The sequence below is a fragment of the Eufriesea mexicana genome, unplaced genomic scaffold (assembly GCF_001483705.2).
Source record: "Eufriesea mexicana isolate 0111107269 unplaced genomic scaffold, ASM148370v2 scaffold354, whole genome shotgun sequence".
Taxonomy (NCBI): Eukaryota; Metazoa; Arthropoda; class Insecta; order Hymenoptera; family Apidae; genus Eufriesea; species Eufriesea mexicana.
Window position 1 is genome coordinate 871,565 of NW_016908520.1, and position 27,917 is coordinate 899,481.

The window sequence follows — 27,917 nt, forward strand, 5'->3', positions numbered from 1 at the left end:
CAGGAAATCATAAAAAATGTATACAAAATAACAAAGAAACATACAATAAAAGTATATTATGTTCAGCACCAAAAATAGAAGAAAAATATCCTAATATTTCAGAAAACAAAGTAAACTTAAAAGAAAAAGAATCACAAGAACAGAATAACTGTATTGACAAAATAGAATCACCATCAAACAAAATTAAGGATATTACACAAGAATTTTATAAAGACCTTTCATATTTGCAAAAAAAGGAGAACCTAATAAATCAAAAATATCTTAGGTCAAGGAGAAAATCATTAAATATATTAAACAATACTAACAATGGTAAAATGCATATACAAATGGTTAAATTTTTACAAGATATTACAAGAGGTGCTAAGGTTGTTGTAAGACGTATAAGCATAAATAAATATTCATAACTTAATATAGTTCATTTTTAATGATAGAAATATATAAAACTTTCATAATATTTATCTTCAATTTAATTTATACATTTAATAGTAGTACATTTTGAATTTTTGTATGTGTATGCCATTTAATGAATATAAATGATAAATAAATGTATAATGCAGTTTGGAATCATTTTTTTGTGTGAGTTATTATGTAATGTAAATTTAACCTTCTAATAACTTATTAACCCAACATGTTTTTTCTCGTTCAATTTGATCCATAATTGCTTTTAAATTATTCAACTTATTCATAATGTATTGCAATTTAAAATCTAAATGGTCAAAGCACATTTCACTTTTATTAAAATTAAGATTCAAATATTCATTTTGTTCCAAGAAAGGTAGTTCATCTATTCCAGTCCATTTTTGAAATACCTTCAGCATCTAAAAAATATAATATGTTTTATAATTACAAGTAATTTGTTAATAAATGGGATCAAAAATTTAAGATAACTTAAAGCAAAAAATGTAAATATGATGGATTAATTCATTACATATAAAAATATTACAGAATCTATTATAAAAATTTATTACATTTATATCATTTTTCAATTTAATAGATTTTTTAAGTTCATTGGTACATCGAGATGGATATCGTTCTCGAGTATCACATAATTCAAAAAGAGCATCTTCACATTGTTGTTCGTAATCATCTAAAAGACCAAATTTAAAAAAATTGAAAGATTTGTTTATTTTAACCTTGTTTCTTAGTGCTTTAAATTTTTTGCATTTACCCATTATTGATAACGTTTAATTCGTTGTACTTCAAATTGAAATGGTATTATTTTTTACTAATGTAGAAGTTAAAATGTTTCATTCAAATTAGTAAGAATAAAGGAACTTGTTTATGTCAAAATTTTCAGCGCCATCAGATAGAAAGTAATCAGCTTTCCGTTATAAGAGATTTAAACGGAAATGTATAAATTAAATCTTGCTCTTAATGTTTTCATAGTTATTTATGAATTCATTTACATAATATTTTAATATACTAATATTTATTTAAATGAATGTTTATTAATTTAATGTACGAATAAATCAAATGTTCATACTATGTCAATATTATTCTTTTCTTTATTTATTTGATATTATATATTTTTATGATTTAAATAAATATTTATTTAGTCTTACTTTAATCTGCAGTTAGTAAATTATAGTATCTTTTAAATCTACGAAATACATTGCATTGTAAAATAATAGAATTATGTGACCAACGGAAATTGTTAACATCGAAATCTTCCGTCTGCGTGGCATTTGTTTGCTCCTACTTTCGCTGACATTGGCAAAGATGCATGATTTGCGATATTCACCGTTATTAAAATTGTGAAAAGCGTTATCTATATCGGCAAGAAACAATTACGTAAAAATAGTAATTCTGTTTTCTCAGTTTAATTAGTGTTGAGATGAAGCAACGATAGAAGAAGTCTGTGTTTTTGAAATTGTTAAAAAATATCAAATATATTTTTAAAATATCAATAACTAATCGTATTAATAATGGGATACTTAAAATCCATTGGTACGGTATTAATATATATCGGTTTTCTTCTAGCTGTCATTACTTTTCTACCAGGTTTACCTCCAAAAGCAAATTATTCTGAATATAGGTATAGTATTTATTTTATAATAATATAATTTTGGAACATATGAAACGAATAATTATGATCCTACAATAAACATTTAAGCATAAAATCTCCTTCGGATATACAAATTCCAATTGAATTAAAAAATCGATTACAAGGAGCAGAAATATTATTTCATGGAGTAGTTAAGGGTCCAGAATGTTTCACGTCATTTAATGATGAAATATATACCGGTATACGTGGAGGTTATGTTGTTCAAATTGAAAAAAATCGTATTAAACCAATTGTAAAATTTGGCCAAAAGTGTGGTATGTGCATGTAATTATTATATAATTATTACATTAGTCTGGACTTTTCTTTTTTGCATGCATTATTTTCTTTTACTTTGTATGGTGTGTGCGTGAGCGCGTACACACGTTTTGTATTATACATATGTAGTACATATATATACGTACATTTATACATTCATAAAGATTTAATAGTATAACAAATTTTTATATTTTATTATAAATATGCATATGTTAAATAAAGGTGATATTTACAGATGGCTTTTGGCAAGAAGCTAAATGCGGTAGACCTTTAGGTTTAAATTTCAATGATAAAGGAGAACTATTTGTAGCTGATGCTTACTATGGTATTTTTAAAGTAAATATTAATTCACGGCAATATACAAATATAGTCAATAGTTCTGAACCTATTGATGGAAAGATTCCAAAAATAGTTAATTCATTGGATATTGCAAAGAATGGAGATATCTATTGGACAACTTCAAGCACAGACTTTGATCTCCATGATGGGATCTATGTATGCTTAGCTAATCCAAGCGGAAGGTAAGTTTTAAATGTAGTTAATGTTTAATATGTATTTTCATACATAAATTCTTTTTCACAGACTTATTCGATACAATGCAGCAACAAAAAGAAATGAAGTATTATTAGAAAATTTAGGATTTGCAAATGGTGTCTTATTAAGTGATGATGAAAACTTTGTAATTGTACTAGAGTCTCTTACATCACGCATTATTAAATATAATCTAAAAGGTCCAAAAGCTGGACAACAAGAAATCATTGCTGAAAGTTTACCTGGTACACCTGATAATGTACATAGTGATGGACAAGGAGGCTTTTTAGTATCTATATTGACAGTTATAGATTCTAAGCAACCTTTGCTTTTTCAATCTCTTATCCCACATCCATATATACGAAAAATGTTATCGAGGTTACTTTATTTAATAGAAGCCCCATTTAAATTGTTGCAAGATGTTTATCCAAATTTTTATTCAGAAAGTGTCTTATATGCAGTAGGTTCATTTGATGTTGCAAATGTTATAATACCAAAAGCTTCAATGATAGTTAGAATGGATAAAACAGGAAAAGTTTTAGATACTTTGCATTTAAAAAATGCAGATGTGTTTGACATTTCTTCTGCTTACATACATAATGAATATTTATGGCTTGGTAGTCCATGGAATGATTATATTATGAGAATTCCATTAAAACAAGCATTCCCAGATTTAGTAATTAATTTGAAACCTTCAGTTGCAAAAGACCAAAAGCAAAATGAACCACTTTTAACAATTTCAACTACACCAAATATTAAAGTAGAAGCAAAATTTACAAAGCCACCTGTGAAGTCAACTATTAAAGCACAAACAACACAAAAGTCAAATTCAGATGCAACAATGTCAAAGGCAACCACATCAAAATCTGTCACATCACAATCTACCACTACTACTACTACTACTACTGCTACTTCAAAACCATCACTACCACCGCCATCATCATCATCATCATCATCATCATCATCATCATCATCATCATCATCATCATCATCATCATCTGGTCCAAAGTCATCAACAAAAGAGATTAAGAAAGATAATTTAAAAAAGATTGAGGAAGATAATTCAAAAGAAATTAAGAAAGATTATTCCAATTCACAAGTTAAAACTGAAGCATTACAAAAAAATAATGCACCAATAGTAAAACCAAAATCTGATGACTTTATTAAAAAAGATGCTCATAAAACTCAGGCTACAAAGTCCAAGTTTGATGATACAGTTAAAAAAGATGCTCATGAAACTCAGTCTATAAAATCCAAGTCTGATGACTCCATTAAAAAAGTTGTTCATGAAACTCAGTCTATAAAATCCAAGTCTGATGACTCTATTAAAAAAGTTGTTCATGAAACTCAGTCAATAAAATCCAAGTCTGATGACTCTATTAAAAAAGATGTTTATGAAACTCAATCTGTAAAATCAAAATCTATGAAGAAAGAAGATGATTCTACTAAAAATTAAAATAATTTATACAAGTGAAATTTCATTTCAAATTGAATTTAAAACTTCATTGTATTATTCTATTCCATGTTAAAAGTTCTACATATTTCAAACATATCGACTTGTTAGGTTTCACAAAATTTATAACGTACATACATTTTGTTATTTTATTGATAGAGATTATAGTTTTTACTTATACTTCAGAAAAGTGATATTTAAAAATCTCTGCTATTTTACTATATTTTAGTTTTCATATAAACAAGAATGTTTGAGATAATGATTCAGATTTATACATAAGATTAAGAACAATGTAATATTTTATACAAACACATACATATATATGAGTATATATGTATGTGTATGTATGTATTTTATTAACTCTAACATTATTTAATTGTATAATAAAGATGAGGTCCAAATGAAAAAACGAGAAATAATAATAGCAGAAGAGTAAGATTATTAAAGTAACTGTTCTATAAATAAAATAATTTGTATTTAGGTCACAGCTGTTTATAAAATTTAATTAAATTTCTTATTAAATCTGTTTTCTGTAATTATAAAAATAATATGACTCTTCCATTAAATTTTTAATTTCTATTTTTGTATGTGATGTAGAATATTTTTCTACTTAGAGTATTCTGCAATATGTGTATAAAAATAAGAATTAATATAACTCTTTACATCACTGCAAAATATTTGCAGACATATATCTTACAGTTTACCTCTAGCTAATTATTACATATGCAAATTAATTTTGGGCATGATGGTGTAAACAATATTCTTAATTTTACATAAAAGTTGGTAAAAGGGTAAATAACTAGCATAAAAATAAATTTTTTCTTTTTTAAGTATTGCCTTCCACTTCTATGATTTTGATTGCTATTATATTTTTCAAACATAAGCTTAATACCGTAATTAAGATAAATATATCATTGTTCAAGGATACAAGAAAAATGTATTTCAAGTATAATGTATAAGACAAATTTTATACTATAAAATTGTTTGCATTTAGGAATATAATACTATTTTTTATTAAAACGTTAAAAAAAATGTATTTTTTTATTATACTAAATTTAGAATAAATGAAAATATTTGTAGACATTCCATGTACAAAAATGTTGTATGGAAATTTTAACATACCAATATCTTTCTAGGTGTTTTGTAATTTATTAAAGATTGTTTTAATAAAATGAATTGTTTTGAAAAATGTTTCACAAGTTGAAAATATGAATTAAGTTAATAAAACACGTTAGAAACATTAAAAGTATAATAACATTGAATAAAGACATGCATAAAAGGTTGTAAAATATATCTTTTTACGTTTTCACCTAATTTTTATTCTTTTTTTTTGCCTGCAGCTCATTTAACTTCCGTTATCTGATGTATTTCTGTTTTATTTTTTTCCTACACTGTTTCTTTTTTTCTATTTTTCTGTTCTTTCTTAAATTTATATTTAAGTGATATTCTTGCAATTTCTTTCAAAGTTAAATTCTTGGAATCTTTTTTATTGTTCAAGACAACATACAACCAATCTCGAGCCTTTTCAAAAGGTAATAATTTATTTCTTTCCATTGTCTTTTCTTCCTATGTAAATATACTTTAATAACAATTAATACTTTCATTCATGATTAAGCATTGAAATATGGCTTACTATTAGTACATTTATCTTACATATTTAGAACTATGTATTTACTATTACTATGAAAATTATTATTATATTACACAAGTGTATACAGAGATTTAAGATTCTATGACAACATTAAATATATAATAAATCAGTAAATATTAAGAAAGTTATTATGGTTAATGGAGGCAGTTCTGACATCACTTAAATATTTTTTCACTTAAATATTTAATTTTCCATAAAAGAGTAGGATTTCTAACAAAATGCCAATGTCCATTTCTTCTATATTGTGCCCATTGTTGTGCTTTCAATAAATAAGTATGATAATTTAAGATATCTTTATCCTTTACTGTTAATTTTAAAGACTCTTTTGTTACTATAGCAAAACCAAGTTTTGTCAATTCTTCACCAACTTTTATACATTCCTATATAATTTAAAGTTATAAATTCATAAATTGAAAAAATGAGCAAATATAACAATTGTTTTTTACCTTATTTTGTTGCATAGATATAATACAAGTTACATAGTTTTTTTCTATAGCTAAAGGTATAAAAGTTATTTCTTTCCCATTAACGATCGTTTTCAACCAACTAATACCTAAAAGTAAATTCAAATTAAAGTAATATGTTCGTAAATATTTAATCAATACTTACCATTGGTTGTAATATCAAGATTGGCTATTTTAATTGGTAAATATTTTGTATTACTTAATCGAGGTAAAGGTATTAATGGCTTATGATCAACCATTAAAAGTGTATCAGAACCAGGTTCTATACATCTTACAGTACCTTGAAGTTTTTGTTGTAAAAAATGAGATGGTATACTGAATGGTTTTCTGAATTTAGTAAACTAATAATAAAATAATACAAGATATAAATAAATGAATTTTATATTCATTATCACATTATTAGTTATTATACATACAGGTTTGGTTTTATAACATGCAACTGCTAAGCTTATACCAGCAATGCCATAACTAAAAATCTGAAATTAAAAATGAATAGATATAATTTAGTATTTGTAAAATAAAATATAGGTTAGAATATACCTTTATCGTTTTGGAATTTGCTTCATTAAAAATGATTAATCTTTCCATAATATTTAATTTTTTCTCTGAAGTCATTATATTTTACTTTTTCGTTTTTTTTTTTAAAAAAAGCACTAATACCTGAAATAAGTTTATATAAATATATTATGTAGTTAATATAGCATTTGATCAGCAGTTATTTTTACATAAATTCTTAGTTATGAAAAATGTTACGAAAAATATCCTATATTGAATGTTAATATATTTTTCGTCTAAAGACATTAATGTGCAAATACATAAAATTTTATATTCAGATAATAATATTTTTTTAATATTTATTTTTATTAAAAATTATATTTCTATGTAAAGTATCTCATTAATAATAGGTATTGTATTAAACAACAATATTGAATTTATACTAGATTTAATATATAAAATTACATAATACAATAAATAATTATGAAAAATCGATAAAAGTAAAACAAAATAATAAAAATAAAAAATACTGTAAATAAATAAAAAATTATGTTTTACTAATTATTTGTGCGGTAAATGTTTTTTTGATAATTATAATAATCTTGTTAATAATCTTGTTAATAATTATAAATCAAATTTTTATATGAATTTTTTACTTTCATTTATGTATATACACATGTGCTGATATATGAGCCGATGTAAGTACTACGCTGACATATTTCAGCCAAGGTGACAAGCGGTGATGTTTTAGAAAGATCATCAGTATATATAACTTCTTAAACGAATATAATATATAAATCCTGCAAGATAATAAAAATAAATAGTTTAAAAACAAAACATTCGAACGATCAACAATATACTATAAAATGTTTCGTGATGGTCAATATTTAGAAGTAATTAAGGTATCTCAATTAACAGCTGTTAACAGTTGTCAATAGACGATCTTGTACCTACATAAGTAAAACAGAACTTGTGTTTGTAGGCTTCAGATAATTGTTTAGTTACGGCTGTTGTTACTGTTCAAGAAAAAATTATAAAAATCAAAGAGAAAAAGGTTTCAACTAATAAATGGCTTGATCTTGAGGATTGGGCGGCATTATATAAAATTTTGGAGAAGGCAATTTTACGCAATGTTCAAACGGAAGGGTCGCTTCACAACTTCAAAAAATGTAAATGGAAAAAATCTACTCGACAATTAGAAGTCACGTAAGAATTATTTTATATTCGATTTTAATTTTTCTTTTACTTATATAAGTTATATGTGGAAAAACTGTATTTACTTACATGTATTTATAAATATAAGTATTTATTTATTTATATGATTATATTAATTTACAATATTAAAATATTGTCTCTAATTTATTATACCTCAATCAAAAGAAATACAAATGTCAATATCTATATCATGATATTCTATTATCATTAGTTGTTCATATAGTAATTTTTATAAATCATAGATATACGTTTGAGCCATCAGAAAATGTAAAAAATGTTACATCATTGCCTACAATTAGAGTAAATGTGTCTCCTGCAAAAAGAAAATTGGAAAAATCAGAATTAGTCAAATTAACATTAGAAAAAAAAGACATTTGGAAGGAAATGACAGAAAAAACACCTAAAAAAGCTTCTAATCATATATATCAGAAAAATAGTAGCAATATTTCATCAAAAAAATCAGAAAACAATGATTTAGTAATGAAGGTATCAATTAATACGAAAAATGATAAGGTTAAAAGATATCTACCAATTGATAGTTCAGAAGATGATACGTTGGAGGAATATGTACCAAATGCACCTGTGACAAAAAAGTTATGCACGAACTTGAACTATATACCAAGTAGAAAGAGCACATTGGAACAAATTTCAGTATTTTCAAATGAATATTCTCCTATGGTATCAGATTCAAAAAACATAGCAGAAGTAGTTCGATATGTCCCAAATTCACTGGATTCATTGAAAATATCTTATGAAACATACGAACCTAGTACTACAACTATTGCAAACCATCCTGAAGAATATATTCCCAATTCAAAAGGGGTCAAAGCATCTGTTGAAGAATATTATCCAGACTTTACTAGTAAAACAATGAAATTTGATAATAGTTATGTGCCGTCAAGTGTTCAATTAACTAAAGAAAATTCGAAAAAGTTATTGGAAAGATATAAAATACCACAAACAGAAAAACACATGTTAAGACAAAAAGAAACATTAATAAAGTAAAATTAGACCTTTTTATCCAAAATGGTTTCAAAGCAAATATGGAATAAAATATATAGAAGTCAAAATACTATATTGTTTGTAATAAGTACAAAATACAAATATCTTTTAATTCTGTTATATCTTCGAACGGCACTTCTCTGTATAATAAACATAATTTTAATAAAAAGAACATATTTTCCATAAGAGTTTTTGTTTATTACTACTTGGTACTTATTTATAGAAGTATGGACTCATCCTTAACGATCATTATCTTCATTCTCTGAAATTGGTTCATCAATCAAATTTTTAATTAGTTCAAGTTTTGGTTCATTATTTTCTTGTTTAACATTTTCTTGTTGATCATCCATTTGATTAAGTTCTTCATCATCTGTATCATCATCTGCTCCAGGATGAGCAGGAACTTTGTATGATGGATTATTAGGTGTTTGCACCATACCCGGTTTTTGCCATACTTTTTGTGATTCCTGTGATTTAGTTTTTGATTAAACATTACTCATTGTATTTTAATTACTTATAGTTTGAATAAATATAAAAAGCAGTTTTAACTTACTTTTATGCCACTAACTTTTTCTATATAATAATCGTAAACAAATTTAGCCATATGTGGCATGTCCTCAATCTCCATTGTTGAAATAGATGGAATAGTATCGTTAAATCTTTCGGTGGGATAATGTTCTTGAGGGAGAAGCTGTAGTTTTAATGGTCGTTGCATCAACTGAGCAAATGCGGGTGTCAATTCAAAACAATTCTTAAAAAGCGACACTCTAGCAAAAACATAAAGGCCTAGACGTGCTCTTGACATAGCAACCACTAATCGACGTGCATCTCGTAAATGACCTACAGCTCGAGTTTTTACAAGAGATAATAATATATAATCATTTTGTTGACCTTGATATTTATCAACCGTTGTTACTTTATTTGGCCGACCTATCAATGGATTGCTAGCACATCTTATATTTATAACATCCCTTATTAAATGCTTTTGTCCATTATAAGTGGTTAATATACTTATTTTATCAGATGGATAACCAAGAAGGCGCATGTACATAAATACAGCTACGCAATACTCAGCTTCAGCAAGATTTTGATAAAAGTAGGCACTGGGTTCACTTTCACCCACTCCATTAAAATCTTCGACATTAATAAGTTGAAAGTCATATAAAAATCCAGCATTTGCCACTAAATACTCTGGACTATTTTCTACGTGTACGAGATTACCCAATTTTTTGTAACGCCAATTGTATAAATTGCAAATACTAGGTCTTGCACGACCTTGACCATCAAGATCAACTGTAGGAACACCTAATCGAACAAATCTTGCAAAAAGAGATTGCTCCATATTTGAATACTTCTGAAAGGCCATGTTTTTAATAACTGGTGGTAATTGATGATGATCTCCTATCATTATCCAACGTTTCAATCGATTGTATCCGTCTTGAGGATTTTGTAGTAATAATGGTATAAAGGTTTCAATCTCTAAAATTTGAGCAGATTCTTCCATAAGAATATTATCATATTTAAATCCCATATCTACAAGTTCACGTCTTTTAAGGGCAGCATGAGTACAAGTCATAGCAATAACTTTTGCTTCTTTAACTAATAAATATTTTGATCTATCTAAACCCGATCGTAATAATTCAAAAGCTCTAAATTCTTCTAATTGGGCAAAAATTCGCTCGATATATCTGCAAAAACGAAATTTAATTACAATTTAATTACAAGTATATTTTTCTATATAAAATCTTTATTTAATACAATTTTACCGAAAACAGCTACAAGCTATTTCAAGATCTTCTTCAAAGGTATTTCGTTTAAATAATGGCTTTGGTGCATTATCAAAAAATTTATGAAATGGAAATTCTTCATCTATGATAAAGAGAGGAGAAGATGAATTATTTCCTGTTCCTTGTCTTTGTTTAATTCTGGTTTCAAAGCGTTCCCATCTTGTCAGTATTTGGTACATAAAAAAGTGTCCTGCTGTTTCACATGTATAAGCTACATCACCTTTTACATTTAAAGATTCCTAAAAGTACTAATTTTAAATATTTCATGTGTGACAATATCATAGGCATACACATACATATGTATTGTCAATTACAAACCTGTAATCTTTGAACTTCCATTAAAAGATCCAAACGTTTAGCTAAAACATAGTTAACTCTACCATATCTGCTGAAATCTTTTTCAGTTTCTAATGCCTCTTCCCCATGACCAAGACGTAATAAATGTCTTTCATCGATATCGAGAGCCATAATTTTCTCAAAAAGTTGATTAAGAGCTTGATTAGAATGTGTAACTATAAGTGTCCTTTGATTGGGGAAATTATGATAAAGATTTGAAATAATTTGGACCGCAACGTCTGTTTTTCCAGTACCAGGTGGTCCTACAACCAGTGTCAATCCTGGTTGCATACCTGCACGAATGGCTTCAATCTGTGTTGGTGTAAAAGGAATCTGATTTCTGTAATAAAATTATATATAATATTGTTGCAGGTGACCCTTCTTTTATTATTAAACAAAAGAATAATATTGTTTTTACTTTTTTGGCTCATTAGCTTTATAAGGACCCCTACTGGGTGGTACATGAGGTTCAACTTTGATAACTTTCCTTATTGGTTCATTATTATGTTTTGTAAGTACATCTTCAAATATTAAACGGAAAGGTCGTACTAATTTTGATTCATCCTCAGTCGAAACTTGAATTTCGTATTGAGGGAAACTATTTTTTAAATGATTTATATCAAGAAATGTATCATTGAAATCCATTGTTGCAATTTCATTTGACATTCTATAAAAAAAATTAAAATTAAATATATGAAATATGGATCTCTTTAATATAATTTTGTATTTCAAGTGCAATATCTGTATCTGACATACCTTGAATAACGAGCAGCTCCAGGATCACCATATCCAAGAATTATGTCATGGAGCCAATCAGGTACAACACATTCTGTATTCATAAGCTCTCTTATTGTTTCCAAAACTGCTTTGAAGTTATTTTCTTTAGGTTTACGTCTCATTATGATATTAAAACTCTCATAAACATCTTCACCACCATGACTAGCATTATCCATATCAATTCTATATTGATTGCAATCTAGCCAAACTCTATATGTGCGAGTATCACCAGGTAAAATCGGTCGTGGTTCAGGACCATCTTCAATTACTCTACCATTTGAATCTAGCATACCTTCAACTTCACATCCTCGAACAGTTGTTAGTCCAACTTGTGGTACAAAAGGTAATTTGTGACTATATTTCGTACCTATATAAATTATAGAATTAAACACTTGCTTTAATTATATAAAATACTACTGAATAATCAACGTTATGTAATCAAATTTTACCAATTGGATTTTCTGGTTTAACTGTAATAAGAAAGCAAACATCATGTTTTCGAAGATTTTCCCATTCAGATTTAATCTCTTTACGAACACTTAAATTTATTGTGACATCAGCACGTACTCTAGATGGTCTTTTCTCACCAATATTAGGTTTTGCTACTTCAACTACAGCAAATTGTGTAATAGGTTGAGCCATTCTAGCCCAACCACCAAAGTAAACACCACCATCTTCGGCTCGCCTAAATAAAATAAATACTCATCAACACATTTTAATCATATAAATTTATTAAAAAATTGTAATTTACCAAGGGCTCAGTCGGCTTACAGCATCTTCAATATCTTGTCGGATTTCATCTATAAATATTTCACATAATGATTTTATAAATCATATTATTATTTAATTACATTTATTTTATACATACAGGTTGATTCAAGTCGAAAGAGATTGAAGTTCCTCAATAAATAATCATGCAGAGTAAGAAATTGTAGATTCAATTTTGGCAAAGCTAGACAACCTTCACCGGAAAAGTATTCTGTTGGTACAATGCTTTCATTCCAAATAATTTCTTCTGTTGGATAAAGTGGCATTTCATTAAGTTCTTCTAACTGAGAAGCTCTACGTTCGTGACGTGAAATCTGAAATTTACCATCATATTGAATTCTCTAATCCATTTTTTTTTCTTTTCTGTTCAACTTACTAGAAGTTCTCGAAGAAAATCTATATCATAGCGATACCAATTCTCTTTTTTCTCACGTTCTTCCGATGGTACTAAGTTGAGATAGCTAGCAATTGATCTTAATTTTTCTTGACTGAAGATTCATATGAAAAATGAATGTATTAATGATAAATAATTCGTTAGAAATGTGCGCAATAAGTGGAGTGCAAAATTTTAAGACATTACCTGAGCAAACCAAAATGTTTGTAAAGAGCTTCTCTCGTATCAACACTTGCCACATTCGCCAATGCAAAACTTCGTAAATCCGAGAATTTTGCAAAAACTGCTTTCTGTGTAGAGTTCGAATTTTTTTGTTGGTTTATACTTTTGTACCCCTTTGGCTTTAATACTTGAATGTCGATTCTAACGATAATGTTAATGATTTGACAAATGATGATGTAAGATTTATTTCAATGAGCATAACTTGAAAATTAGATTTTTATTTGTAAAAATTAAGATATCGATTAACGTATAAGCAATTTTTTTAATTTCTTGAGATAAAAGGGTATCTTATTCTTCTTTTGGGGAATCTTTTCTTTTTTATACAAAAAGGCTAAAAATCCTAATTTTGGAAGCAAAAATGTTTTAAGTATTTGAAATATGTATTATATTTTATACCTGAAGCGAAGTGATTTTGGTATAATGTAATTGTGTCATGTCATGATCAGTAAGAGGATCGCCGCTTTCTTCGTTGATTTCAAATCTAGCATAAAATTTCAACATTTCTAATAGCTGCAAAAGAAACAATACATAAAATGAACATAATTACTCTGATGAGTAAATAGGTAAATTATTAAAAACTAGATGCAAACTACATAACACATTATCATGGTTATTTATTTATATTTACAAATAATTTTCGTCATCATTCATTATTTTTTATATATTTTTATATTTTATTATATTCTAGATATTAATCTTATTTGATAATTTATTCTTTTTAATTTCTGCCCACTGTCTTTAAAGATAATTATTTAATAGTTTTATCTAAACATTCAAAATTCATGCTGGAAGAGATCGACAAAACAATAAGATAGTTAATTATTTTCTATAGCGAAAACGTTACATAAAAAAGAAGATAATACTATTGTAAAACAAGAGTACAAGCGCTTATAGGTCAATTATTCCGAGTACTAATATGAGTTAAATGTATCATTGTTCAAACCTATACTAAGGTCACATTGCAAGTGATGAGATCTTATATCGAAAAAATATTTACGGATTTATCCATGATACATTTTCAAAATTGCATAAATAAGATTAACGTAACATGACTTTTCCAAGTTATGCACTAAAGAATCGAAAAAGTTAATCTCGCATTGTATAATTCATTCAATTATTTTATTCTTCTTTGCTTGTTTAAAAATGATTTATATCATTTTTCTACGAGCTAAGTTGTGGAGCATATCATTTGTTTTCAAATTCAATGAGTAACGAATAGGAGTGGTTAGTGGAACCGGAGGATAGTTAAATCGAATAAAGGTTTTGTGAACCCGTTCAACAGGAACCCACTCTCCTCGTCAGGAGACAAAGAGATACTGAACATGGCCGTGGTGGACTGTAACTTAGTGGGAGAGAATCATGCTATCTCTGACTGGGTAGTTCATCAATGCTTCATCCACGATTGTTTCAGTTCCACGCGCAACGCAAGTGTGTCAATGTGTTGACTGTTTGTCGTTTCTTTATTTTTTAAACTTCATTCACCGTACAATTCGAACAATCATTCGTTCGAAAAGTGAATGGATGAACTAGTGGCTATAAAAGGCGACTTCTTTTCATGAAGGACCAACTGAGAGCAGTTCTCTACCGAGTTGATTGTGATACATTTTCTTTTAAGTTTAAAATGCAACTAAAAAAGCTGAACGTCCGTTGATAATACTCGCTATTAACATTCAGATGTTCATGAAATAAGACTAGGGGATAATATTATATGTATAACAGCAGATTTTTCAAAAATCGTTGAAATTTTGAAATATTTTGATTCATCGAATAATAAAAATACGATCCGTATTTTATATGTTTTTAATGGTGAGGATTACATAAACTGGTTGATTAGAGAGACTGAGCCGAAATTAGTGAGACCATTCGGTGAATTGCGCGAAAACAAGTTCATTTCACAGTGAACGAGGAACGAAGAAATGCGGTAACAAGAATCAGGAGATAATGTTGCTGGACGTGAGCTATAACAGGCTTTTAGGCACGTTGCCAGCCAAAGGTGCGTAAATTTATGCTGTTTGAATCTTTTTATTCTTTTTTTATTCTTATATTCACACTTCTACTAGCATTAAATATTTGTCAAGTATCTAAATGTTTTCGCGTATTCTGATGTCGTTTCATTAAGGAAAGACGCAATATCAAGTATGTCATTTCAAACAGCAATAATACCTAATAGTTCGAATAAGATAAACAACTAAATGTATTCTGAATTCATACGAATTTTATATTCAAGTTGTACGACTGTTCGATACGTAACACATTAAGAATTTTGTTTATGGTATACGAAAACGTAAACGCAGGTGTACTTTCGGAAATTTTTAATGAATTCGCCTGCGGAATAGTTAGCTGTTCCTTTGAGGAAAAAATACCAAGAAATTTTATGTACAATAATTCTTACTGCATCAAGCAAGAATTTTGTGAAAAAAAAAAAAAAAAGAAAAACGGAAAAGTTAGCATGTTTGTTACTTCCTCGTTGATCAAGTTGATACAATTGATAGAAAGAAGGTATCACAGGAGCAGGGAAAAGCTATGTGCGCTTGATATACTGACGATATAGTACACAACGTTATCGCAGATGATTAAACATTTCATGTTACGAATTTTCATGTTATGTACATTTTCTACGAAACTATCTCCTGTAAATAAGGTATTCTAAAAATAAAAAATCAGCAACGCGTGATTTTATCTGATCCGCGCGTGTTTGGCGAATTTTTCATTCATCTTCGTACGAAACAATAATAAATATCACTTTAGTGATTCGTGAAATACGAAGACGCATAAATTCTGAGATTTCGAGAAAGTGTGTTTTTAATTACAAAAACTTTCGATTGCAGTATTGTTCAGCCTTGCAAGTAATATATAACGACACCGTAAACAGTACTCCATTATAGGGCTCTTGTAATTGAATGGATTGAATTAGCGGTCATAATGTCGAGGTAATCATGAAAAGTAAGAGAATGCACGTGGTGCACGTGGCTCAATGAAAAGAGCGGTAAGCTACATGTGCAGGCATTGAAAGCCAGGAAAGGAACATAAGGAGTGTTTCATTAAAAAAGACATGTCTTTTTTCCGTTCTAATGCCACCGTTTCATACTCCACGTGTACACACAACTGTCATTTAACAGGGTTACAACAACCGAATTGGGTTTCTTTAAACGCAAATCTCTTCGTTTCCCGAATGAACGTGATCGATATAAAATTGTCTCTGCCAATAACGGGAACACTTTTCTGCAATACATCGTATCTTATCGCAAACAGAGAATTAATCATTTTTAGAAATATATTATTTATGTTTTCTTCACATGGCCACAGAAGAAAAGCATACAGCCTACAAAAGATGTTAGAATTAAAAGATTTCTCCTTTCTTTTCTTGTTCCGTTCGTTTATCTTGTTTGATCCTAGATTTTGTTGACAATTTCATCGCTTTATTGCTCTACTTGATCAATGCGTACTATTAATATCTTGATACAAAGATAAAATTCTGGAAATCGCTGCTGTGGAAATCGTGACGATACACACGAAAGCTCTTGCAGATTATCGTCGATACAAAACATGATATTAGTCACGAGTACCAGTTCGGGGTAAAGAGAATATCAGATATGTTTTAATCTCTATTTACATACACGCAGGATTTATCATATAGATCCCTTTTAAAAATCCTCTGGTTCAATTTCTATAGATAATTCTGTATAAATTTTATTAGTATCAATTAATCTAATCTAAATATCCTTTAATCTAATCTGCACAATCTAGTTCCTATGAACAACGAAAATTTCCTGAACCAACATATTGTGTACATAAATGAGAAAGAGTCACCCTTTTTCCAGGGCTGCTATGGGTTTGCCTGCTAACATGGACGATCTCATCAAGCCGGGCAATCGATGTCTACTGTTGCTCAGATCGCTTGATTTGGTCGTCTTTGATGAAATGCTCCGATGGCTCGAAAATTCATCTTACATGCCCATCCGGTAGTTACCTAATCGACCCCGATACGTATCCGACAGACAACTTCACTGTACTTTATGAGTATGGAAGACCATGGTTACATTTTTTGGACACGGAATACGATAAAATAGCAGCGAATAGGTGAACATATTTTAGTTATATTCTGTTTGCTTTTTACAGATTTTTTTTTTTCATAAATACGAAAGACGTTGTTTCCCGAGTGGTTTGCCTTGCTTAAAGATAATATGTCGAATTAATACAACACTGAATCAGTGATTTGCAGATATTCTACTCTAATTGGATGTCAACCTTGAGATTCTTCTTTTATTTATTTATTCTTTTCTCCGAATAGTAAATCAAAGATGAAGAGAAAAGATTAAGATTTACTTTTTGTATTTGGCTCCTTAATAAATTAAATATTTAATTTGTCGCTGATATTGTTTAAATTTATAGTAATACTCAGCAAACGTTTGATTTCCTTGAATATCTAGGTTCTGCGTGGCAAATCGGGGGAATGATAGCTCGCAAGTCGCTTTAGTATGTTTTGAAAGCGAATATAATACAGAGATAAGGGAATGGAAGAACATATTGTTCTGTATCCTTAGTATTATATCAGCTATTTTCCTGATCGTCACACTAGCAGTTTATGCTTTGCTACCAGAATTAAGAGAGGTTCAAGATAAGGCGATGATGGCTGTGGTCACATCATTAGCAGTCAGCTATATCATTCTTTCTATTCAGAATTTAAGGTCGCAAGAGGAAGGCGACTATACGATATGTATTTCTTTAGGTATCATATGTTCGAGTTCATTTATACATATTCATTTACCATATAGCCTGATTTAATTAATAATTCGAGTATTTCTTCAGGATTCATCTTATATTTTGGTTTTATGTCTGTTTTCTTCTGGTTAAACATCGTTTCGTTTAATATATGGAAAACAGTTTGGTAAGTCAAATAAGAATATTTTAACAGTAAAATATTTTTAAGCTTTGTTCCATTTATGCGTTATTTTTGCAGGTTTAAGGATTTCGTGATCAGAGATAAACCGCTTTTTATAACTTACTGTATTATTGGATGGGGTGGGCCAATATGCTTCTTGATAGTAAGTTTGATTACTCATCACATAAAAGGACATCATTTAAAACCCGGTTTCGGAGAACGAACCTGCTGGTTTAGTGGTAAGATCAACATGTGCGAAAATTTAATAATCTTTATCGACATTTATTGTTATTACACAGTAATTATCATCTATGTCGTGCTTTGCAGGCTCGGAACAAACGTGGGCGTATTTTTATGGGCCAATCGCGATTTTATTGACGTTGAATGTTATCTATCTTGGCTTAACTGGGTGGCGATTGTGGCATCAGTATCGTAACTATAGCGAGAGCAAGTTACGAGTACTCCGTTTCAAATGCCTTCTTTACGTGAAATTAATATTCGTCATGGGTATTACATGGATCTTTGAAGTGATTTCGTACGCCGATCAGACTAAAAATGATTTATGGTAATATTTATTCTGTTCTTCGTTAACTTTTTTATGAACAAAATGAAGAATAAATCCATCCAACAGATTCATTTTCCCAATTCCCTAAAAATGAGAGTTGATGCTGATCAACTTCGTGATCATATTTAACCATAAATTTTTATTTCTAATTCCAATTTAGGATACCAACGGATATACTGAACGCGTTACAAGGCTTCATAATATTTCTATTATTAGTCGCGATGCGAAAGCGTGTAAGAAAGCTGTTGGCAAAAAAGAGACCTTGTGGAATCGGTTTTCCAAAATCTTGGACAGCTTACGAGGACGAAGAATGTGAAGAAGTACTACCTGAAGAAGTTGAATTATCGCAACATGATTAGTGTTTTTAAGAACCTTCTTTTCTTTCACTGATAGGACGTATAGTTTTTATACAACTACGCTCAATTAGTCAGAGGTGATCAGGAATAAGGACAGCGACACTAAAAAATAGTCTTATTTAAGCAAAATAGCTATACAAAGATGCTATATAATTCAATACTCTTTACCACCTTGTAGCTATCTTACCATTAGCCTAGTCGGCATTTTTTATATTGAAAGCATGCTGTTCATAGTTTCGATCGTCGTATACGTAATGGTAATTATCTTAGAATCTCTAGAAACGTTGCCGAACAACAAATACCGTGTTAATTACTGTATCACTTATTATCGCGCGACTAATTCTATCGATTGTGATTTAGCTAGAGAAAATTATTAGTGTTTGGCTTTAGTATATTTCTCAAGACGTCAACGAGTTATCGTGGCAATTTTGTATAATTACTTTATTGTTTCCTCCGAAAGCACTCGTATCAAACTTTCTCATTCTAGTCGATTGACGTGGTACCACTTCCGAGTTGACGATTCATTTAAAATTACGTGTGCCTCTGACGTCTTTTGACTATTAAAAACGTGTTAGTTGAGACATATTGCAAACGTTAAACCACGTACACCGAAGCATATGAAACATTTGTTATTCATCTTCTAAAATATAACTAAACCAAAAGAAACAAAAATTGCGATAAGAATAAAAATAATTATTGATAGTAATAAAATGAAGAGTCATTTTTGTGATTGGCGTCATATCATTACCATAATTTTTAATATTATTTTGCATAAATTCTACGACTTTTTTGTAAAAATCAAAATTACTTTAATTCTTGATGGAAATAATTTGCATATAGCGAATTTTATAATTTAGAAAAATTTACAAAAGGAAATCTACGGTATAAAAAGAAAATCAATATTGGATCAACATTGTCACAGTCGCATTATTCATTGAATGAAACTGTTACGATAATTAAACGGAACAACGTGTGCAAGTAATCAAGTAGTCTATAAAATAAAGACGTGATAAACGAGAATGCTACAAAGGAACAACGTATTGACTGGACTGCCCACACGTTACTATGAGTAATACGCGCATCGATTATACAGAGATGAGGATTTACATTGTCGTGTGCCACACATACGAATACAACGCGTTTTGCATGCTAATGAAACAATATATTATTGATCAATATTTTATTAATGCAAAGAGTGTTGCAATAAGAAACGCGTATGCCTTAACAAGTTTGTGCGCAAGATTGGAGTTTATGTTTAAATTATGAAAAATTTTAGACTTTTCCTTTTTTCCTATTCTTTCTTTTTTTTCTTTTTGTTTTAATTTATGTGGTATAGCAATACAATCTAACACTCACGTATAAGCAGTGAATTGTTTGCAAGATATTTAAATTTTAATTCGTAAACGTATAAGATGATTTTCCTGAAAAAAAAGAAAAAAAGGATAAAAGATAGCTATTTATGTAAAAATCTGTTTATTCGTCTATAGCACTTATAGCGTAGTTCGTTTCGAACTTTTTAACACGTTATTTGTAAAATATCTACATTTGTACATTGAATCAGTACAATTAGTTACTCTGTATAAATAAAAGTGTAAATAATAAAATAATTGAAATATATGTCTTTATATCGACTTTATAAATAAATACATTATTATACAATATATGATAACTGATTGTTCCTCGTATTTCACAAGATGGTTTGTACTGATAAAAGAAAATATGTTTAAATTAGCTTCTGTTTTGCAACTGTAATAACATCGTGTGAAGAAACAGAAGGAAGAATATTTTAAATGCAGTTTGTTTTAATTTACTACAAATTATTAAAGTTTAGAGTTATAATTTTTACCTTTTGCTTATTATAAGATTTATAATTAAAAACTGACGTGGAAAGAAGTGCAAAATGGAGAAACGTGAGATCAAGGACGAAAGAATTATGCAGTATATATATATATATATAGAGAGACGTTCATGTTTGTGCAAAAAAAAATCGTGATATAACCATGCATAAATAATGAAATGGCAGCTAATTGTATAAATTCATCATAGGCCGTTCATGATAAGTGATAAATGATCGGGTTGTATAGATAGTAATAAAAATGTCGCAAAATGAAGTAACATTACTCGAGAACGATAGATACGAGTATTGGAAGAAGATAATAAAGCTCGGGCAGAGTGAACGAGAAAGGTAAGGATGACTGGCATGGAGGGGGAAAAAGGGAAACGATGAGACAGCCACAAAGAAAGAGAGAAAAAGAGAGTAAGCGAACCGGCGCGTGAGCGAACAAACGAAAGAGAAAGAGAGACAAAAAGATAGTGCAACAGAGAATGGGAATGGATCGGATACGATGGCGGCCGGTATGGCAGGGGTAGGTCTCGCTAGGCGGGTAACCCGCAGGCGGCATTGGCAGGTATGGTGATGAACACACGGGAAGTCCATCGTCGTGTAACGATGAACGAGTGAATAACAACGCCCTCGAGGTAACCGTGGCCCTCGCGAAATCGATCACGACCAACACTAATTCGGCCACAACAGAAAATTGGTTAGCGAAAGCAAACCAATGTACAGAAACAAAGATACGAGAGTAGCAACGGTGCCGATTCAATGACATGTATTATCTCGTGAGTGCATTACTTATCATCATCGGTACACTAGGGACAAATCATCCCCTTCTTGCAAACACTGATGAAAAGCCAAATTTAATCAGCGTGGCAAAGTGTTGTGAACACAACGAGCTTCTTGTTGACGACACGTGCACGCCATTGACGGAAACAAACGAAACGGAGTGGCGACCGGAATTCGTGGAAGAGAATATCAACGGTATTTCAAAAAGCAGACCGGGTAAACCAAATTATCAACTAAAAATTGGAAGACCCGAATGTCAGTCTAACGAACACCAATGGAATGTATACCATTATCAATCTGGGGAAGATCGACTTGCGATATTGACAACTGGTGTATTGCGACATTACACCACCGATTTGACAAAAGGAAAGCACAAACATAGTAGTATAGCTGGATTCGATGCTGCGGATTCGTCGGATGAAGATGATCTTGAAACAGTATCTATTCATTATGATTATCCATTTGGAGATTATTGCGCTGACAAAGCAATTTTGAGTAGAGATCGACTAGTAGCAACGTATGCGATGATTTGTGTACCCGATGTAGTAGTCAGATGGTCCGACACAAATTATTTGATGAAACATGCGATTGATCCTACTTTTCATGCAATATCAATAGCTAGTTACCTGATTGTTGCAGTTGTCTATTTTGTTCTACCACAACTGCGTGATCTTGTGGGAAACATGATAACTAGTATGACTCTGTGCCTTATAACTGGTCAATGTGCATCAACAGTCAGAATCTTTACAGAATTCGGCAATCACGTCAGTTTTATGATTGCCGGTACATATATAGATATAAAATATTCATAAAATGCAATTAAGCTTTACTTGCATTTAAAATCCCTCCAATTATAGAACATTTAAACAACTTACTATGAGAATATTTATTTTTTCCAGATACTGTCATGTATGTCTCCTTGCTAGCCGCATTTTTCTGGCTGAACGCTTTGGGTTACTACGTGTGGAGCACTTTTCGTTCGCGAAACGTATTTTTAAGAGTTACTGACGGTAGAAAATATTGTTATTATTCAACATACGTTTGGGGTTCAACTATATGCATAGCTTGCACAGCAATTTTTGCACATTTTGCCTTAGAAACCAATAAACCTGTCGTAGGTGGAATGATGTATCCACCTCAAGAAACAATTGGTTGGCTCGGAATCTCTGTATTATTTACATCAATCGCATTTACGATAATGATCGATTTATGTTTTGTATTAACAACCGCGAACAGAATAAAACGAATGAGCACATACGGTCGAATTCATCATAAAATGAAATACAGCTTTAGAATGTTTGTTTTCTTATTTGCGATAATGAGTATTGGTTGGTTATCACTATTACTGTCGAGATTGAATTACGAAGCATTGGAATATTGTCATATTGTTATTAATTTGTTACAGGCAATTTTAATACTCTATGTTTGCGTGTTTGGACAAAGAAGGGTTACATTTTTACTTGGTAAAACATGTAATTGCTGTAATTCAGGAGAAAATATCGAGGGGCTTGATTGGGGCGAAGAAATGACCGCCATTAACGCGGGATATTAAAGACTTTTTAATTTATAAAATTGATTATGAAATTCGATTTCAAATGATAATCGGGATTATTTTGTTATATAAAATCAATCTGCTTTGCATTTTTAAATCAACATGTTAAGTGAATTGAACAAATTTTAATTGATTAACTCTTTTCTAATGAGGAACACTTTTATAATTTATTATCATAGACTATTACATGATGAAGAACAAATCGCATTAACTAATATTAAAAAATATGCGATTTATTGGGACAAAAATATATCATGTTCTTAAATAGTAGAACAAAATATGTATATAATGGTATTTAATTACAAAAATTCTTAAAATCTTCAAAATTAAATTGTTCTAAAAAAATAAGATATATAATTGTTGATTGCTTTATTGCTTTTAGCACAAAAATCTAAATTTATCTATTTATGTATTTTAAATATTTAACATTTATAATTATTTATAATTATGTGCCTCGGAACAAAATTCCTCTTACCTTATAAAAATGTGCACATGTAAAATATTCTATTAATTTATCACAAAAAATATAAACATTCATAAATACTATTGTTACAGCTATTATTTTTAATAAAAATATCATCTCCTAAATAATTTTTTACTTTTAAAATATTCATGTAATATTTGTATAGATATAACTTTTGTATAAATGATGTATCATTTTTATAAAATCGGTTTCAATATACTCTTTTAAATATACCAGTTTGTTGCTATTTCCTATTTGTTTTAAAAAATTTTTAAATACAACTTACCTGACCAAATAATTCACCTTCAGGACGATGTAATAAATTAGATAATTGACATCTTACTACCAAATGACAGTCATCCATAACAGTATTGAAGAAACGTCTAGTTGGTAATAAAGCCTCTAAGTCTATTACTAGTTCAAGAAATCTCTCACAATATCGTACTTTATCTGGTAAAAGTGGTCCTGTTGAAAAATAAGCAACAAATTGACATAATTCAAGAATGTTCTTGAAATACACAAGGCTATCTAGATTTTTATTTGATTTACTTTACCTTCATTTGAAATTGTTTCCAATATTGTCATAAATTTTATCATCAATTTATGTAAAAATTTACGTTCCCATTCTAACCTTTCTTTAAATTCAGGACTGTCTTTTTTTCTTATAACTTTCCAGTATTTTCTCCACTTTGGATACTTTCTAAACTCCAATTCTCTACGTCCTTGTTGTAGTGAAATCCACATAGATAATGACACTAATCGTTTTACTTCTTCTCTAACCAATAATACTTCCATGGAATTAAAACAATGATTTAAAAAGACAATCAATGCTGTTTGTTCTTTCAAATCAAAATCCATTATACTTTCATCAAGGCATGCTTCTAAAACTTTTTGGAAAAACTCAGGAAAATGTTCTGGATTTTTTTCAAATGCTTCCCAAACCTGAACACGTTCTCGAAATTTTTCATTAACCATGACAACAATAGACATGGTATGAGCACGAGTTGCAGTTTTTGCATTATAATTTGGCCATAGAAAATTTTCTAAATATTGACTAAATTCTAACATCATAATTCTTCGAATAGAAAATTTAGATGCACATATTTCTTGAACATAAATATCTTCCACTATGTGAGAATTAAATGGAAGATGTGAATCCATTGTATGTGGTGCCCAATATTTATTTGCAAGCTACAATTATTTGTTAAAATAGATATATATAAATTTCTTTTCCAATAAAGAGGAAATACATCTAATTCATGTAACAAAACAAATTTAACAAAAAATACCTGAGTTATACGATCAGCATTAATTTGTTCCACTGTGGGAGCAGGATTATTACTTTTAACTGTCGTGCCGTTTTGATTTTCCATGTTAATTTCCATTAATTATTTAATGTTTACAATATAACCTATTTTAAGATAAAAGTTAAAAATTAATCAATATTATGTGTGATAATAAGTAACGTACATTTATGTAATAAACTATACACGATAATATATATAATTTATTTTACTTCTTTTTAAGTAAATCTATATTTATTATATTTATTCATATTTATCAACAACTATTGCATACATAATTTTAGATACAGTTTTTATACTTGCATTGCACACAATATAGAATAACATCACAGTTATTCATTGGTTAAAATAAAACTTCTACGATTACTATTGGTTAAAGAGAATAGTTAAAAGAGTCAAATATAAATAAATTTATAATTATTAACTAATTTACTATTTTATAGTCAAATATTTAAAAAGAGAAGAAAAATAAAAGTTAATTCTTACGTTTTTTTCTTTTTTATATAAGGCGCCTATTTTATTTTTATTTTTATTACAACTTCTTTTATCTGTTGATGGATGATTGATCACTTTTGTACGCACATGCAAAATGTAAGTTTGAATTTGATTGAAACATACATGAAAGTGTCGGTTAAAGAAATTGTATATATTTTCAAAGTATTTGATTTTTAATTTATAACATCATTACAGATATTAATATCATATCATATTTTAATATTTAAAAATATTTTATAAATTACATATTATCAATTTCTAAGGGTTATTGAACAAGTTATCATAATGTCGAATTCAAAAAAAGCTAAAGTAAGACGTGCTAGTGACTCGATAGATATTAATCCTAAAAGAATGAAAATATTAAATGAAGATAATATTGAAAGTGAGGATAATAATATAGTTACAAGTGATGTATCACTTAAAGATATTTCTGAACAGTTATTATCACTGGAACGTAATTTAGCTATTGAATTAGGAAAAATTACATTTCATTTACCAGTGGAATATATTTATAGTCCACTTGAATATGCATTTAATATACACACTATGTATGTACAAAAATATTGTAATACTGCTAAAAAAATATTGTTTCTTGGGATGAATCCTGGTCCTTGGGGTATGTCTCAAACTGGCGTACCATTTGGAGAAATAAGTATGGTTCGTGATTGGTTAAAAATTTGCGGACCTGTTGGAAAACCTTCCAAAGAACAGCCAAATAGGAAAGTAACTGGATTTCAATGTACTCGCAGTGAGATTAGTGGAAAAAGATTATGGGGCCTCTTTAAAGAATTATGTGGAAGTCCAGAAAATTTTTTTCGACATGCATATATACATAATTATTGCCCTATTGCATTAATGAATAAAAAAGGCTGCAATATTACACCAGCAGAAATAAAGGCAATATTTTTGTAGTTACATATTTGTAGTTGCATTTATATATAACTAAATTTCATGTATTTTTAGGGTTCTACGGTACAAATATTACATTCTGCTTGTGACAAGGCTTTAGCTAATACAATTAGAATATTACAAGCTAAAGTTGTAATTGGCATTGGTGGATATGCAGAAAAGCGAGCACAAACTGTAGTTCAATCTTCAAAATTACCTGTTAAGGTATTTATAAAAAGTTAATTTAAAATGTATATAAAAATATATTTACTTCTTTTATATTTTTAGGTTTTATGTCTACCTCATCCAAGTCCACGTGCTGTGAATAATAAAAATTGGAGTGAAAAAGCAACAAAAAAGTTAAGTGAGTTTGGATTGCTTGAATGTTTTATAGATTAAATTCATTTTACATTAAAATAGGAACATGTAACCAAAAAATAAGATTTTCTGTTCTTTATTAATATTAAATATTTCTGATGATGTGTTATTATCATTTTATATACTATTGTGTGTGTTTGTGTTTGAGAGTATTTACATGAAAATTTATAGACTAAGTTATTGAAACATAAAAGAAATATAATGAATGTTTCAAACTGGATGCATATTGCTTTACAAAAGGCAAATAATTCATTAAAAGTTGGTGAAGTTCCAGTTGGTTGTTTATTTGTATACAAGAATGAAGTCATTGCTATAGGTAATAATACAGTTAATGAAACTCGTAATGCAACTCGACATGCGGAAATAAATTGTATAGATCAAGTTGTAAAGTATTGTGAAACAAAAGGTTTAAACTATAAAAATGTTTTTTGTAACATTGATGTTATTGTTACTGTAGAACCATGTATAATGTGTACATCTGCATTATGTCAGCTACAAGTATGTAACATTATATATGGTTGTGGTAATGATCGTTTTGGTGGATGTATTAGTATTTTTGAAGTACCAAAACTTTATAATGCAAGAACAGCAATAATGGGTGGTGTTAAAGGCGATGAAGCAATGACTTTATTAAAAGAATTTTATAAAGGCACAAATCCAAATGCACCGATATTAAAGATGAAAAAAAATCATAATAAGAAAGATACATAGAAGGTTGCAAACAAAAATTTAATCATTTTATTTTTTATTTAACTATAATTTATTGAAAAAGTTTTTAGTGTTCTCTTTGATTTAATTCGATTTAATTTTAACAATATAATATACAAAAAATAAATACTAGGTTACAGGATTTCAAATAAAAAATTGAAATAGTATTATAGATAAAATGTTATGTGTACACTGTCATTAATGCATATATGATATACATGTATTTGTATTGTTCATTTTATACTTATTTATAATGATGTAACAATATATCTAAAATAAATTCTGGCA

The 27,917-nt window shown here is 28.9% G+C and overlaps 10 protein-coding genes across 11 annotated transcripts in view; 7 read left to right on the forward strand and 3 right to left on the reverse strand.

Moving 5' to 3' along the window:
* The window catches only part of LOC108556235 (uncharacterized), a 3,153-nt gene extending 2,749 nt beyond the window's left edge, over nucleotides 1–404 (forward strand). The window contains 1 exon segment of the mRNA XM_017912241.1: nucleotides 4–404. Within this exon segment, the coding sequence (XP_017767730.1) occupies nucleotides 4–404 (401 nt within the window).
* A 195-nt stretch (nucleotides 405–599) lies between these two features.
* LOC108556187 (uncharacterized) lies at nucleotides 600–1,213 on the reverse strand. Its single transcript, XM_017912171.1, has 3 exons — nucleotides 1,169–1,213; nucleotides 969–1,087; nucleotides 600–818 (listed from the first exon to the last, which is right to left on the reverse strand). The coding sequence occupies exons 1-3, from the start codon at nucleotides 1,170–1,172 to the stop codon at nucleotides 600–602; spliced, it is 342 nt and encodes a 113-aa protein (XP_017767660.1). The 5' UTR covers nucleotides 1,173–1,213.
* Nucleotides 1,214–1,906: 693 nt separating this feature from the next.
* On the forward strand, nucleotides 1,907–4,307 carry LOC108556188 (adipocyte plasma membrane-associated protein). The gene is made up of 4 exons (XM_017912172.1): nucleotides 1,907–2,035; nucleotides 2,114–2,319; nucleotides 2,556–2,841; nucleotides 2,903–4,307. Exons 1-4 carry the CDS (start codon nucleotides 1,926–1,928, stop codon nucleotides 4,305–4,307), a joined length of 2,007 nt encoding a protein of 668 aa, XP_017767661.1. The 5' UTR covers nucleotides 1,907–1,925.
* A 1,796-nt stretch (nucleotides 4,308–6,103) lies between these two features.
* Nucleotides 6,104–7,007, reverse strand: LOC108556189 (uncharacterized). Its single transcript, XM_017912173.1, has 5 exons — nucleotides 6,960–7,007; nucleotides 6,836–6,895; nucleotides 6,565–6,760; nucleotides 6,402–6,508; nucleotides 6,104–6,335 (listed from the first exon to the last, which is right to left on the reverse strand). Exons 1-5 carry the CDS (start codon nucleotides 7,005–7,007, stop codon nucleotides 6,111–6,113), a joined length of 636 nt encoding a protein of 211 aa, XP_017767662.1. The 3' UTR covers nucleotides 6,104–6,110.
* A 705-nt stretch (nucleotides 7,008–7,712) lies between these two features.
* On the forward strand, nucleotides 7,713–9,134 carry LOC108556191 (uncharacterized). Its single transcript, XM_017912174.1, has 3 exons — nucleotides 7,713–7,816; nucleotides 7,897–8,120; nucleotides 8,372–9,134. The coding sequence occupies exons 1-3, from the start codon at nucleotides 7,781–7,783 to the stop codon at nucleotides 9,132–9,134; spliced, it is 1,023 nt and encodes a 340-aa protein (XP_017767663.1). The 5' UTR covers nucleotides 7,713–7,780.
* Nucleotides 9,135–9,370: 236 nt separating this feature from the next.
* Nucleotides 9,371–25,449, reverse strand: LOC108556231 (intron-binding protein aquarius). The gene is made up of 16 exons (XM_017912235.1): nucleotides 25,327–25,449; nucleotides 25,146–25,267; nucleotides 24,411–25,047; nucleotides 24,143–24,321; nucleotides 13,812–13,925; nucleotides 13,380–13,483; nucleotides 13,176–13,287; nucleotides 12,900–13,113; nucleotides 12,783–12,831; nucleotides 12,481–12,716; nucleotides 12,011–12,398; nucleotides 11,673–11,921; nucleotides 11,237–11,594; nucleotides 10,898–11,157; nucleotides 9,685–10,819; nucleotides 9,371–9,598 (listed from the first exon to the last, which is right to left on the reverse strand). The coding sequence occupies exons 2-16, from the start codon at nucleotides 25,239–25,241 to the stop codon at nucleotides 9,371–9,373; spliced, it is 4,359 nt and encodes a 1,452-aa protein (XP_017767724.1). The 5' UTR covers nucleotides 25,242–25,267; nucleotides 25,327–25,449.
* On the forward strand, nucleotides 14,827–20,450 carry LOC108556233 (G-protein coupled receptor Mth2). The gene is made up of 7 exons (XM_017912238.1): nucleotides 14,827–15,408; nucleotides 17,237–17,495; nucleotides 17,846–18,144; nucleotides 18,225–18,303; nucleotides 18,376–18,536; nucleotides 18,625–18,862; nucleotides 19,023–20,450. Exons 1-7 carry the CDS (start codon nucleotides 15,357–15,359, stop codon nucleotides 19,219–19,221), a joined length of 1,287 nt encoding a protein of 428 aa, XP_017767727.1. The 5' UTR covers nucleotides 14,827–15,356; the 3' UTR covers nucleotides 19,222–20,450.
* Nucleotides 21,597–23,442, forward strand: mthl5 (G-protein coupled receptor Mth-like 5). 2 transcript variants are annotated; one of them, XM_017912237.1, is made up of 3 exons: nucleotides 21,597–22,624; nucleotides 22,741–23,169; nucleotides 23,247–23,380. In XM_017912237.1, the coding sequence occupies exons 1-3, from the start codon at nucleotides 21,826–21,828 to the stop codon at nucleotides 23,306–23,308; spliced, it is 1,290 nt and encodes a 429-aa protein (XP_017767726.1). In that variant the 5' UTR covers nucleotides 21,597–21,825; the 3' UTR covers nucleotides 23,309–23,380. The 2 variants fall into 2 exon arrangements, with proteins under 2 accessions (XP_017767726.1, XP_017767725.1); XM_017912236.1 differs by having other exon boundaries at nucleotides 22,741–23,442.
* Nucleotides 25,450–25,940: 491 nt separating the features above from the next.
* Smug (Single-strand-selective monofunctional uracil-DNA glycosylase) lies at nucleotides 25,941–26,942 on the forward strand. Its single transcript, XM_017912175.1, has 3 exons — nucleotides 25,941–26,552; nucleotides 26,619–26,768; nucleotides 26,832–26,942. The coding sequence occupies exons 1-3, from the start codon at nucleotides 25,941–25,943 to the stop codon at nucleotides 26,940–26,942; spliced, it is 873 nt and encodes a 290-aa protein (XP_017767664.1).
* Nucleotides 26,943–27,122: 180 nt separating this feature from the next.
* Nucleotides 27,123–27,632, forward strand: LOC108556193 (tRNA-specific adenosine deaminase 2). Its single transcript, XM_017912176.1, has one exon. It carries the CDS (start codon nucleotides 27,123–27,125, stop codon nucleotides 27,630–27,632), a length of 510 nt encoding a protein of 169 aa, XP_017767665.1.
* The last annotated feature ends 285 nt before the right edge of the window (nucleotides 27,633–27,917 follow it).